A 14,887-nucleotide genomic window follows, 5' to 3' on the forward strand; every position below is an offset into this window, starting at 1 on the left:
AGCAGCAGATTTTATTTCCAAGGCTATTTTTATTTCAGGTGGTGCAAGCTGCCTTGGACAAAGCCATGGAGGGAAGGACCTGCATAACCATCGCTCATCGATTGGCCACTATAAGGAATGCTGACGTGATTTGTGTCCTGGAAAAAGGAACAGTCGCCGAAATGGGAACACACGACGATCTCATCGCCGCCGATGGTCTCTACGCTCATTTGCACAATCTTCAGGAAACTGCCATGGAAGGGTAATCATTGATCACACAAAGTTTTTCACACTTCACTAGGAAAATGCGGAAAATTTCTCTATCCTCTCTCTCTGTGTCTCCTATTCTTTTTCTCTCTCATATTGATTGCCTGTTTGGCAAAAAACTCGAAAAGATTCTCGAAGAGACAGAAAAATTCTTTATCCTTTAAAAATCCATTCTTTTTTTGCCCTCCTTTTTCTCTCTCTCTCTCTCTCTCTCTTTATATCTAGGAAACATATAATCTCTCTATTATCCTCGTAATTGCTCTTTGAAAAAGCTCTCGAGAAAAGTTATTGGTCGATTGGACAATCTGGAAATATTGTTTTAAACTTCAGTGCCTTCATGTCAAAAAAAAACAATCGACAAAAAATTAATTTTTATTGAATTACGATTTTTTTTGTTTTTTTTTCTTAATGGTAGTGATTTTTAATATTAATTTCCCGATCATTTATGTATAACGCTACTGCGAAACTATGTTTTTAAAATTTTCTTGAAAAATCAGTTTCTAAGAAGAAGAAAAAAGAAAGGAAAAAAAAAAAGTTGTCAAGATTGCTTTAATGTAATATTCAAAACGTTTCCTTCAGTTTGCTTCTATACCTCGATAAACTTACTTCATGACTGTACTGCCATCCGGTCGCTAGAATATTTATGTTTAAGTGCAAATTCTCGGCAATTCCCCAACGATAAACTTATATTCTAAGTTTCGCGTCGAGTTTATTAAAAAGTAATCGACAAATTAGTATTTGCAGCGGATGAAAAAAAAAAATAGTATATTATGTGGCAAGCACGTAAAGTAGTACTTTTTAGGTGAGGATGTAATTTTCAGTACGAGCTGTCGTTAGTGCGACGTAGGTGAGACGAAGGCGAGCTGTAGGTGAGATGAAGACGAGCCGAAGGCGAGTCGAGTCGAGCCGAAAGCGAGCCGAGTCGAACCGAAGTCGCACAGACAGCGAGTATTGAAATCATCCGAACCTAAAAATTACTACGTGCGAGCCACATACGCTATTTTTTTCGCCATTGTTATGAAAAAGTGAAACAATTTTAAAGAAAAAAAATAATAAAAATTGATAAATAAAATAAAAGCAAAAAAAAAAATTATGCAAAAATTAACAACTGCCTAAAAAAGACTTTATAGGGCAGTTTACTGCCTAAAAAAGACTTTATACGGCAGTTTGCTGCCTAAAAAAGTCTTTTTTAGGCAGTTGGCCCAAACTGCCTTAAAAAGTGCTACTTTATCTGCCCAAAACAGGCACAAAAAAGACACTTTTTCATGTCAATGGCGAAAAAAAAATTTTTTTTTATCGTCGAAATAATCAACTCGAATAAATGAGAAAGTCAATTTTTTTTTCAATATGTAATTTAGTCAAGTTTCTCTTTCAATAGAAAAAAATTCAATTTCTTTTTTCTTGAAAAAATGCAATTTACAAACAAAATAAATATTTTAGAAATATTCGATAAAAATTTTGAGATTCCAAAATAATAGGAGATAAATTTTTTATATAAAAAAGGGATATAATTTTTAATAAAATAAAATTTTAATTTTTTTGGAGGTTTAAAATAATTTTTTTTGTTATAGACTTTTAAATGTTTCATCATCGTGTAGATTCAAGGGAATATTTATTTAATGTTATGACATTTTTTTTCTCTTCTTTTTTTTAAACGAAATTAAAGAAAGAAAATTTCTGACTTTGAAATATATATTTTTATTGATATAAGACGAATATCATGTATCAAAAAAAAAGTATTCACCGTTATTCCCACGCGATGAGAAAAACTTTTAACCTGCCCGAGGAGAAAAATTTATAGAGCCTCAATCGTAAAAAAAACAAATATGATCACGACTTGAAAATATCGAAATTTATTGATATCATATACGTGCCAAGTGTATCGTCCAATAGAAATTTTTTCTTTTTATTATTTTTTAATAAAATTTTTATTCAAAATTTAAACATAATTTTTTTTTGCAAAAATTTCTATTCTACGTTAACTTAATTTTTTGCCAAAATTACCATTCAAAATAATGTTAACTTAATTTTTTGCGAAAATTTACATTAGAAATATTTTGCTACCATAATTATTTCAATTCTTAAAATTTCATTTTGTTAATTTTTTATAATTTCTGATTTATTTGTAAAATTTTTTTTCGATTAGAAAAAAAAGGTTTTTCCATTTTAAAAAAATGAAAATTAAAAAACTGCTAAATTAGTTAGAAAATTAAATTATGGAAATATCATTTTTAAAGATTTAAAAAATATGAGAGTAGATTTTTTGAAAATTATAATAATCAATAGTCATTGTTAAGATAAAAGAAAATGAGCTTTAATGTATAGGATATTTTTTTTTAATCTTGAAGTTGAGGATCTCTAGCTTTTTTTTTTTGCCCCCGAAAGTTTCAAGTAGGTGCTCTTCCCATGTATTTCCACTTGGTGGTGCGAATCACAGTGTAGCTACAAAGTAAGCTAATTAGTAGTCTCGTTAACGAATAGAGGGGAGGTGGGGGGGGGGCTTCATTAGAAAATTGTGCCTTCCACTTTCATTTCCAATCAGCTTCCAATACTTATAGAGTTCTAATTTAATCTCGAGTTACAGTCGATTCTCATTTCCCAAGTCACAAGAATAATTCACTTTCGCTTCTCAAAAAAAAAAAACCAATTTTAAAAACAAGCAGCACATAATTGCTTTTCAAACTCTTTTTTCCTTTTTTTTTAAAAACTGTTATTATTAATTTGCCGAAGGAAATTAATAATTACGATAACATTTAATTTTTTTTTCCTCCTTTTTTTTTATTTCATTTTTTAATTCCTTTCTTTACTTGGGAATTTTTTTTCCACTTTTTGTTTGATCCATTCTTTTTTCTATGTTCTTTATATTAAAGTTTTTAAATAAAAATTTTAAATTAAATTCTTAACTTTCAATTAAAATTATTTTTTTATAAAAGTATGTATTTCATAAAAAAAAGAGAAAAATATTATTTTTTCCTCTTTTGAAATTTTTACTTCATTCATATTTTTTTAAAAACTTTTGATTAAATTAGAATTGTATAAGTAAATTTATTAATTATATATTAATCAAGCGGAAATAGATTTGAGAAATAAGATTTTTTGAATGAAGATATAATATTTTTGTTTTATATTCCAGTTCATAATGCAGGTGCCTTTATATATATATATATATCACTTCTTATATCCAATCAACTTAAGACCTACTTAAAAATGCGATACTTAATTATAACTGCTTTGCCGCAATGACAATATGTAGTCATTTATATATAAGATGGCGTTCGTTTTTTTTTTTATTATTATAATTCTAATAGAGATTTAGCATGAATATTTTTTCATATGTCTAGAAAGTTATATATTTTTATCAAGTTTCAATTGTAATATTCCCTATGTGCTTTCGATTTCTGATAAAAGTTGTTATAGTGCATGTTAGTAGAAAAAAAAAACATACGAATCGAAAATTTTTTGATAATCAAAATTTTGGCAAATTAACTGATTAATTAATCAGTGCCTTAAAATGAAAATTGTTCCTAGATTCTAAGTTTTTTCTTTGTTATTCGTTTAAAAAAAAAAACTTTTTTAATCAATTGTATAATTGCGAACAAAATAATAGAATAAATTTTGTTTTTTAATACGAATTTTGTGAAAAAAAATACTATAAAAAAAGAATATTGAACAAATTTTTTGCTTGACACGTTTTTTTTCGCTGTGGTGGTAAATATTAAAATAAAAAATTATTTGACTATAATAAAATATGTGTCAATTTTTTTTTTGCTGCTACAGCTAAAAAGTGTTCATGACTATTTGTTGAATTCGTGTTTTTTGTTTTGTAATGAGGGGTAATTTTTTTTTATCTTCAAATTGATTATTTAAAAATGAAATATATGAGAGCAAGATGTACACAAACATACAGTGATACTAGCAGTATGTCGACGTGGAAAGTATTAATTTTTTTTTCTTGTTATGTATAAGAATAAATTTATATATTCTCGAATTGTGCGGTCTTTGTGTGTGTATGAGTGTGTCAAAAAAAAAAATTTACAAGTACGCGCGTGCGCGACAACGATAAAAAAAAAGAGAGAGAATGATAAAAAAAATTATATATATACACATTTTTTTGCGAAATAAATAAAAAAAATATATACAAAAAAAAATCTGTCTCCTTATATTAACCTAATTATTAATTATAATTTTATTATTAATTAATTTAATTTTTAATTAATTTTTTTTTACTTAATATTTCTATTTATTTTTTCTTTTCAATTAAATGAAAAGTATAAATGATTTCTCGCAATAAAAAAAGAAAATAAAGTTTCATATGGGAAAAAATCGACAATCGATATAAATCATGAAAAATAATGATAACTTTTTTGTTTTTGTTTTTTTTTTTTTTTTGGCTGTTTCACTTCGAAACAAATAACGGATAATACAATCGGCAGTTCTTCTCTTTACGTGAAAAACATGTTATGAGGCGACGTGCTGTCGAGAGTAGACTCTGAAAACTCAGTTTGGCAGGAATAAGGCTGGAAATTTTACAAATTTACGAGCGAATGAGAAATGTAAAGTGGGAATGGAAAGCCAACAATGGATGGAATGGAAAAGTTGAAAGTTTTTACATAAACTTTTTCATCTTTTATACAACAAACATGGGGGAAAAAAAAACTCAAAAAAAAATAAAAAAAAAAAATTCTCTACGATTACGTGTGTGCTCATCTGCGCTTGAAAAATAAAGAAAAAGCGCTGGAATTAAAAAAAAAGTTAATTATACCCGAGACTTGGCATCAATTTATCTTTTTTTTTTTTTTTTTTTTTTTATTCTTTACACAGGATTCAAAACAAATTTTTTTTCTCCAAGTACTTTTTGATTAATTTTATAATAATTTCCACGCAAATGAAAATTTAGTGTCGATTCTTTTTTTTTTTTTTTAAATTATTATTACTATAACGAAGGTGGAAAAAAAATAAATCTCGCATAGAGGAAAATAAAGTTCAAAGGATGTGCAGGATTTATCCATTTGCGGCTATATATATTTTTATAAATGAAGAATGGAGGAAAAGGAGCCGATAACTCATCGAACGTGGTAAATGTCGCTGACACAATAATGTTCTTGAAAAGTAGAGAAGTAAAACGGAAAAACCCTTTTCACATCGTTTCCACATGAGTGTGTATCCTATTTTTATTATTTAGAGACAAATGTTTCTAACATTATATTAAAAAAAAAGGTAAATATATATATATATCGTATAACATAAGTGTGAAAATATATTATATTTAGACACTCTCACGTGTAATTTACGTCTGACTAAACACACCCTTTACTACTTAAAAAATGGAATGTCTGACTAGAAATTTTTTTACTACTTAAAAGAAGGAAATTTTTCTATGTTAAAAAAAGCCTAACTAGTGTTCTACTTACAAAATAGAAGATAAAATGTGCTTTCCTGGAGGATACATTTGTCTGACTAAATGAGTCTTTTACTACTTAAGAAAAGATGGGATTTCCAAGTGTAAAATAGTGACTGACTAAACGTTTGTTTTACTACTTAAAAAATAATTTAGTACTTAAAAATACAAGATGAAATTTTTCTTTATTGAAAAAATACCGTCTGACTAGACGCGTACTATTCTACTTGTAAAATAGGAGATAAATTGATTTTCTTTATTACTTGTGTCTGACTAAACTGTTCTTTTACTACTTGCATTGAGTAAGCACCTTTCTATTTTCTTTAAAATACAAGTAAAATTCTATTATTATTACTATTATTACATTGTTATTATTACTACTATGAAACTATTACTATTACTATAATTACTATTATTTTTATTATTATTATTACTATTATTATTTATACTATTTTTAACATTTTTGCTAATACTACTATAATACTAATTTTTCAACTATTTTGACTAATACTACTATTATTACTATTTTTACTATTTCTGCTAATACTACTGTTATTACTATTTTCTCTAATACTACTATTTCTACTATTTTTACTATTCCTACTATTTCTGCTAATATTACAATTTGTACTATTTTGATAATACTACTATTACTACTATTTTTACTAATATTACTATTTTTTTACTATTTTTACTAATATTACTATTTTTTTACTATTTTGACTAATACAACAATTACTACTAATACTACTATTATTACTATTTCTGCTAATACTACTATTACTACTATTTCTACTATTTTTACTATTCCTACTATTTCTGCTAATATTACAATTTGTACTATTTTGATAATACTACTATTACTACTATTTTTACTAATATTACTATTACTAATATTACTATTTTTTTACTATTTTGACTAATACCACTATTACTACTAATACTACTATTATTACTATTTCTGCTAATACTACTATTACTACTATTTTCCCTAATACTACTATTTCTACTATTTTTACTATTCCTACTATTTCTGCTAATATTACAATTTGTACTATTTTGATAATACTACTATTACTACTATTTTTACTAATATTACTATTACTAATATTACTATTTTTTTACTATTTTGACTAATACCACTATTACTACTAATACTACTATTATTACTATTTCTGCTAATACTACTATTACTACTATTTTCCCTAATACTACTATTTCTACTATTTTTACTATTACTACTATTTGTGCTAATATTACTATTTTTTCTACTATTTTGACTAATACTACTATTACTACTAGTATACGATTACTACTATTTCTGCGAAAAATACTATAATACTATTACTACTATTTTTACATTTTTTTACTATTTTGACTAATACTACTATTACTACTATTTCTGCAAATACTACTATTATTACTATTTTTACTATTTCTGCTAATACTACTATTACTACTATTTTCCCTAATACTACTATTTCTACTATTTTTACTATTACTACTATTTGTGCTAATATTACTATTTTTTCTACTATTTTGACTAATACTACTATTACTACTAGTATACGATTACTACTATTTCTGCGAAAAATACTATAATACTATTACTACTATTTTTACTTTTTTTTACTATTTTTACTACTACTACTACTACTACTACTACTACTACTACTACTACTATTACTACTATTTCTGCAAATACTACTATTACACTTTTACAATTACTGTCATTTCTAGTATTGCTTCTAGTACTACTATTACACTATTACTATAATTATTACTATTACTATTATTTTTTTTCTTGTTATTATTCCTATTAATATTCTTTTTCCAAGAATAATTATAATAAATATTAAAATTGCCCTCTCATTTTTAATGTTCTCAATTGTTGTTAATTAATTTTAAGTAATATTAATTTCTCATTATTTTCATCTAACATTGTAATTAATTATTTAACAATGTTATTAGCATTGTTTGTACTGCAGTATTCACGAGTATAGTAGACACATCCTGCCTTAGTCAGCTGAAGGGGTTGTGTAATTTAGCCAAATTTCATGAGCTAGCCTGTAAGATAAATATGATGTGCCTTACGTATATACACACAGTTTAAGACCAAGGTTCTATTTATCTTTCAACAAGTCATTTTCCACGTTATTATTATTCAAAAATAGTGCATTTTAAAAAAATTAAAAAAAAAAAAATTCAAAATAGTTTCAGATTTTAATTTTTTTTTTTTGTTTTCTAATCCCTATTAAAAATTGACTATTGTCACAATACTGGTGCGGTACTGTGAATATTTTTTTCAGTAGAGAAAATTTAAATTAATTTTAAATTTGTTTTGTAGAAAATTTATATAAAAAAAAAATATTGAAACATTTTATTTATATTACTTTGAAAAAAATAAATAAATAACAACAACAAGTTTAGTAATTGTCTGAGTTCTCAAAATAAGTAATAACCGTTTTGCTTGCACTGTATATAGGAGATCGCCATGCCATGCAGGAGCAGTAGCAGCAGCAGCAGCAGAGAACTACTGAACGTGCATACCGCCTATGGAATCCAGAATTGCAATTTATGCTGATTTATATGCGTCGCGATGCTCGACGCTGTTCCGAGTACACACAAACTCGCTTGCTCACTCCCTCGTGACTGGCTGTCCGGTTTATGCATCCCCCAAGTCTTTCTAAATTCTATTTCAACGTCTCACTTTATTGCAAACGTTCTGACTTTCTATCATTCGCGTGAAACTGACACACACACACACATATACACACAAAGAGAGTTCAGCACACAATAGTTCCAAAACCCAAAACTTTAAACCGCTCTCACAACAAATATCACAAATTTCCCTGAGACCCAGTTCAATTCAACCTTTATATTTATCTATATTGATATAAATAAACTTTTTTCCTCTACTGACTACAGTGAAAAAAAAAAAAATTTATTTCATCCAAATAATTCATTGACTATTATCAAATAAATATTTACTTGAAACAAATAATTTTTGAAACCGCAAATAATTGAATTTCCCCGGAAAGTGCCCCCTGGAAGTTCTATCAGAATTCCGCCGGAACTTTCAATGTAATTCCGTCGAAATTCCATCGGAGTTCCAAAGAATTTCCGATGGGATTCCGACCGAGTTCCAACGGAATTAGGACTTTAAAAATTTTGAAAAAATTAATATGAATTCCGTCGGAATCTCATCAGAAATTATTTGGATTCCGATGGAATTCCGACGGAATTACGTTGGAAGTTCCGGCGGAATTCTGATAGAACCTCCAGGGGGCACTTTCCGGGGAATCTTTCCAAGTGGGATTGGTTCAGGTAAATATTTATTTGATTATAATTCAGTAACCGATTATTTGAATCAAATTTATTTTTTTGTTTCGTGTATTTTCCCTAATTTTACAATTTATGTAGTTAAGTTTCTTAATTATTATATTATAGTTAAATTGTGTATTATAATTAAATTTTATATTAAAAAAAAACCTTAAAAAAAACCTACTATTTGAAGTTATTTTGCAATAGAATAAGAATAATCAATTTTATTCCATTTTTTTGAATAGAATGTTTTCCTGGAAAATGAAAAAAATCCCTTTCAAAGTCAAATATAATTAATCAGCATGTTTGTATTATTTTTTTACCTTCAAAGAACCTTCAAAGAACCTTAAAAAAAAACCTACCAATTGAACCTAAATTGCAGTAGACTAAGAATAATCAATTTTATTCCATTTTTTTGAATAGAATGTTTTCCTGGAAAATGAAAAAAATCCCTTTCAAAGTCAAATATAATTAATCAGCATGTTTGTATTATTTTTTTACCTTCAAAGAACCTTCAAAGAACCTTCAAAAAAACATACCAATTGAACCTAAATTGCAGTAGACTAAGAATAATCAATTTTATTTCATTTTTTTGAATAGAATGTTTTCCTGGAAAATGAAAAAATTCGAAAAAAATTCAAATAAAATTAATCAGCATGTCTCTATTATTTTTTTACCTTCAAAGAACCTTCAAAGAACCTTCAAAAAAACATACCAATTGAACCTAAATTGCAGTAGACTAAGAATAATCAATTTTATATCATTTTTTTGAATAGAATGTTTTCCTGGAAAATGAAAAAATTCGAAAAAAATTCAAATAAAATTAATCAGCATGTCTCTATTATTTTTTTACCTTCAAAGAACCTTCAAAGAACCTTCAAAAAAACATACCAATTGAACCTAAATTGCAGTAGACTAAGAATAATCAATTTTATTTCATTTTTTTGAATAGAATGTTTTCCTGGAAAATGAAAAAATTCGAAAAAAATTCAAATAAAATTAATCAGCATGTCTCTATTATTTTTTTACCTTCAAAGAACCTTCAAAGAACCTTCAAAAAAACATACCAATTGAACCTAAATTGCAGTAGACTAAGAATAATCAATTTTATTTCATTTTTTTGAATAGAATGTTTTCCTGGAAAATGAAAAAATTCGAAAAAAATTCAAATAAAATTAATCAGCATGTCTCTATTATTTTTTTACCTTCAAAGAACCTTCAAAGAACCTTCAAAAAAACATACCAATTGAACCTAAATTGCAGTAGACTAAGAATAATCAAATTTATTCCATTTTTTTAGATAGAATGTTTTCCTGGAAAATGAAAAAATTCCTTACAACTTCAAATAAAATTAATCAGCATGTATCTATTATTTTTTTATCTTCAAAGAACCTTCAAAGAACCTTCAAAAAAACCTACCAATTGAACCTACATTGCAGTAGACTAAGAATAATCAATTTTATTCCATTTTTTTGAATAGAATGTTTTCCTGGAAAATGAAAAAATTCCTTACAAATTCAAATAAAATTAATCAGCATGTATCTATTATTTTTTTATCTTCAAAGAACCTTCAAAGAACCTTCAAAAAAACCTACCAATTGAACCTACATTGCAGTAGACTAAGAATAATCAATTTTATTCCATTTTTTTGAATAGAATGTTTTCCTGGAAAATGAAAAAATTCCTTACAATTTTAAATAAAATTAATCAGCATGTCTCTATAATTTTTTTACCTTCAAACAACCTTCAAAGAACCTTAAAAAAAACCTACCAATTGAACCTAAATTGCAGTAGACTAAAAATAATAAATTTTTTTCGATTTTTTTGAATAGAATGTTTTCCTGGAAAATGAAAAAATTCCTTACAAATTCAAATAAAATTAATCAGCATGTCTCTATTATTTTTTTACCTTCAAAGAATCTTCAAAGAACCTTCAAAAAACCTACCAATTGAACCTAAATTGCAGTGGACTAAGAATAATCAAATTTATTCCATTTTTTTAGGTAGAATGTTTTCCTGGAAAATGAAAAAATCTAGACCTGTGCAAAATAAATCGAACCGAACTGTTCGAATTTTTACGCCGAGTTCGAATGGCGAAAGTTCGAAATTCGAGTCAGGGTCATTAAAAACCGAACAAAATTCGATTCGATTCGAACATTGCACAGCTCTATTTTATATTGTAATTAAATTTTGCACTATAATTTAATTTTATATTATAATTAAATTTTAGTACTGCTTCCACAATATGAAACTGAAAAATTGATTCATATACGTCTAGGTACGTGAAAAAAAGGAATTATTCATAGGAATTATAAATATTAATTAATATTTTACAGCAATTTCCCTAATGTCAATACCAGTAAGTCACGCAAAAAGAAAATAATTCTTTTATTTATTAAATCGTTTCTTTCTGAAATATGCAATTTTTTTTCCTATTCTTATTCTCGATAAGCGTATCATGAATATTAATATTCAATTGTATATATATATATATATATATATATATATACTTTGCTGCAAATTAATATACGTATATATTAAACTTGTGTCAAATGTGAAAAGGGGTAATTTGCGATAAGGAGATTAATATAATTTATCTTGTACCTACGTATACTTTTTTTTTGTTGAATAAACATAATGGAGGCAAAAAAACCATTAAATCAGTAGAAAACTCGACGTTTAGTCAGACAATAAAAATTTAAGTCGTTACCTATAAAAATTACGAATATATTACCGGAAAAAGGGAAATTATACAAAATAAATAAAATTTACAAATTAAAAAATTAAAAAAACTACAAAAAAAAATACAAAATAATAAATAAATAAATAATAAATAATAAATACTAAATAATATATAATAAATAAATATTAAATAATATATAATAAATAAATAATAAATAAATATTAAATAATTGTTAAATAAAAAATAAGTAAATAAAATTATGAATAATTTTGCGCTTGGATTTGGCTTGGAAAATTACATGAAATTAGTAGTAAAATCAACATTCAGTCAGACGGTATTTGTTAGATATATTTTATTAAAAAAAAAAAAAATTCAAATTTATATCCTAAAATTTTATTTTATTTAAAAAACTTAACATGAATACTAATTTTTATATAAATAAAAATAATGAATAAATAAATGACTAAAAATAAATAATCCACTAATTTTACTGTTAATTCGTGATATGATAGACAGAGTTATTATATTGAAAATGAAGGTATTATAAATAAGTGTTTACATTTTCAAAAACGTATATAAATCATTATGATGTAAAGTTTAAAGCAATGGAAACTGGTCGCTATTTCACACACACATATATATATATATATATATATATAAATAAGCTGTTCAATTCATGCTTTTGGACACAGTGAATACATATCAAAGTGGATTTGGGAGCGTTTAACGAAAATATAGCTTTGTAAATATACATATGCATATATATATATATCGGGTGTGTAACACTGGATGAATACTTTTGTATCATTTCAATACAAATTCTATTGCTCCTCGACAACTTGGTATTTCAAAACTAAAATGAAATATACCACTCACAAAAACCTGATACTTTGCTGATACATAAACACACAACCTTCTTTTCAATATTCAATTTTTTTTTCTTCTTACAAAAAATAAAGAATATTTATAATTTAAAAAAAAAAATCCATTTTAAAAATTTTTTAATTTAATTTTATAATTATAGTAATATATTTTTATTTATTATTTATTTTATTTTTTTTAAATAATAAGTAAACGAATAAAAATAAATAAAAAAAAAATTCAGTAGTCTACACAAAGAATAGTTAGACAGAAAAATTACAAAAATTACTACATAATGGGCATAAATAATTTGGGGCTAAAAAATAAATTTTTTTTAAAATTAATTTAATATTATTAATAAATTTAATATTTAATTTAATATTTAATATTTAATAAATTTTTTTTTATTGACGCAAAAGAAATTAAATGAGACAGAAAATCTATTTTACCCCCCCCCCATTTTTACTCCCCCTACCTGTAAAAATGTCACTGTTGGTGAAAATAATATAATCATCGAAATTTTTGGCAACATACCAAAAGAGCAACGAATCGTTTGTGGTTTTGGTGGTCGTCCCTTTCACCCTACATAATGAAAAGCTCAGCTCATTTAAGCCATATTTTACAAACCACACACACGAAATATATAATATTAATACAGGTGCTTCCTTAATTTTCATCAGTGAAAAAAAATTGTTTTTTTATTAAAAAAAAAAAAAAAAAAAAAAAATTTTTTTTTCAATTAAAAATAATTTTCCGAGAAAAATATTTCGTTCTATTTAAAGAGATTTTTTTTTTTAAATGAAAGCAAGTTGGTTGGAAAGATATATATATATATATTTTTTTTTTTTTTAGGAAAAAAATATAATTTATGAGAGTAAACAAAATTGAATTTATATGTAAAGCTCTGCGAGAGTATAATTTTAATTCAAACGAAGTAATAAGAGTATATACACTATTTCCGTGGAGAATTTTAACATAAAGAATAATGTAATGGGGTCACTTGAATGAGAAGATAGATAGAGAGAGAGAGAGAGAGAAGGAGAGTTGATCTACTTATTTCTGAAAATTTTCACAAGACAAACTGATGCACGTTTCCTTGACTTTGGTAAACAAATAAATCACGAATTTTCTAACTTTCTAGCTGCTGATTCTTACAGTTTTTTTTTTTGCGAAATAATCTTTTTCAACTTTTTTCTCCTCAAGTAACATTTTCTTTAATGACTATATCAAAACTTCCTTTATATCTCGTGAAATTAGTTTTTTTTTTCTCAAAAATTCAACTTTATATTTTTGTCTCTATTTATTAAATAAATATTTCGAATAATTATTAAATGTAATTTTTTTATTATTTTAAATATATATTAATACTCTGTTTCAAAAATTATATAATCACATTTCTCTATTATCTCTATTATTTCTCTATATCTCTATTTCTCTATTACTGGCAAACCAGTACTGAGCCGATATTGAGCCAGTACTGGCTCAAATAGATTTTCTTTTTGATTAATAATAGTTTACAAAAAATTCTATAGTGAACCTAATGAATCTTTTTGTTTAAATATTTTGTTTATAAAAATTTTGTTCACTTTGATTTTATTTTTGAAAATTAAAAGGTATTTTATTTTGTTTTTTTGTGGGTAAAACTATTTAAACAAAAAGTTTCCTGAGACTAATTCCAAAATATTTTGCAAGTTTTTTTTTATTCTTTTCAGATATGCAATAAATCAAAAAAAATTTTAAACGATCAAACTAAAAATAAATAAAATTTTTTATAAAAAAATTAATAATTTTTAAAATAAAAATTTAAAAAAATTTTCTTGACAACACTTGTTAAAAATTAAAAATCAACTTTTATTTTCTTAAAAAAGTTTTTCAAAAATTTATTTTGATGCAAATAATTAAAGTGAATAATAAAATAATTAAATAGCTAATTGTATAACTGCGCCAACACTTGTCAGTACTGTGCCAGTACTGCGCCATTAGTAAATTTTTGATTGGATATTTTTTGAGTAACATTTTTCCAATGTGACATTATTTTATTTTTTTCATTAATTCTTGTTCTTTTTAAATCTCATTTTTTTTTTTATAAATCTATTTTTTCTGTCGCTTTTCCGGTTTTACTTTCTCCAATTTTCTCACTCATCTAGATAAAAAAGAGAATATCGGGGAAAAAAAAATCTTTTAAACGCGTATTGCATTCGACATCTCTTTTATAAAAGTGCAGCACACTTAGATCGTTCTTTTCTTTCGTCTATAACATGAAATTTCGTTCTTTGAAAGTAAAAAAAAAAAGAAAAAGAAACACGATACGAACAACCGCAATACTGATGTGTCGAATAACGATCGACTATTTGCACTGAATATTTATTTTTTAA

The 14,887-nt window shown here is 25.3% G+C and overlaps 2 protein-coding genes across 9 annotated transcripts in view; one reads left to right on the plus strand and one right to left on the minus strand.

Annotated features, from left to right (window-relative positions):
- Positions 1 to 4,394, plus strand: part of LOC127281865 (multidrug resistance protein homolog 49-like) — an 87,446-nt gene extending 83,052 nt beyond the window's left edge. For all 8 annotated transcript variants that reach the window (XM_051305827.1, XM_051305825.1, XM_051305830.1 and 5 more), the window contains 2 exons: positions 39 to 241; positions 3,380 to 4,394. In XM_051305827.1, the coding sequence (XP_051161784.1) occupies positions 39 to 241; positions 3,380 to 3,386 (210 nt within the window). In that variant the 3' untranslated portion in view covers positions 3,387 to 4,394. The remainder of the gene's footprint in view (positions 1 to 38; positions 242 to 3,379) is intronic.
- LOC127281867 (tryptophan 2,3-dioxygenase) overlaps positions 1 to 14,887 on the minus strand; it is a 317,236-nt gene that overhangs the window by 150,956 nt on the left and 151,393 nt on the right. The window lies entirely within an intron of this gene.

Source organism: Leptopilina boulardi, unplaced genomic scaffold, assembly GCF_019393585.1.
Source record: "Leptopilina boulardi isolate dan_hultmark-lab unplaced genomic scaffold, ZJU_Lbou_2.1 LbouV2_278, whole genome shotgun sequence".
Taxonomy (NCBI): domain Eukaryota; kingdom Metazoa; phylum Arthropoda; class Insecta; order Hymenoptera; family Figitidae; genus Leptopilina; species Leptopilina boulardi.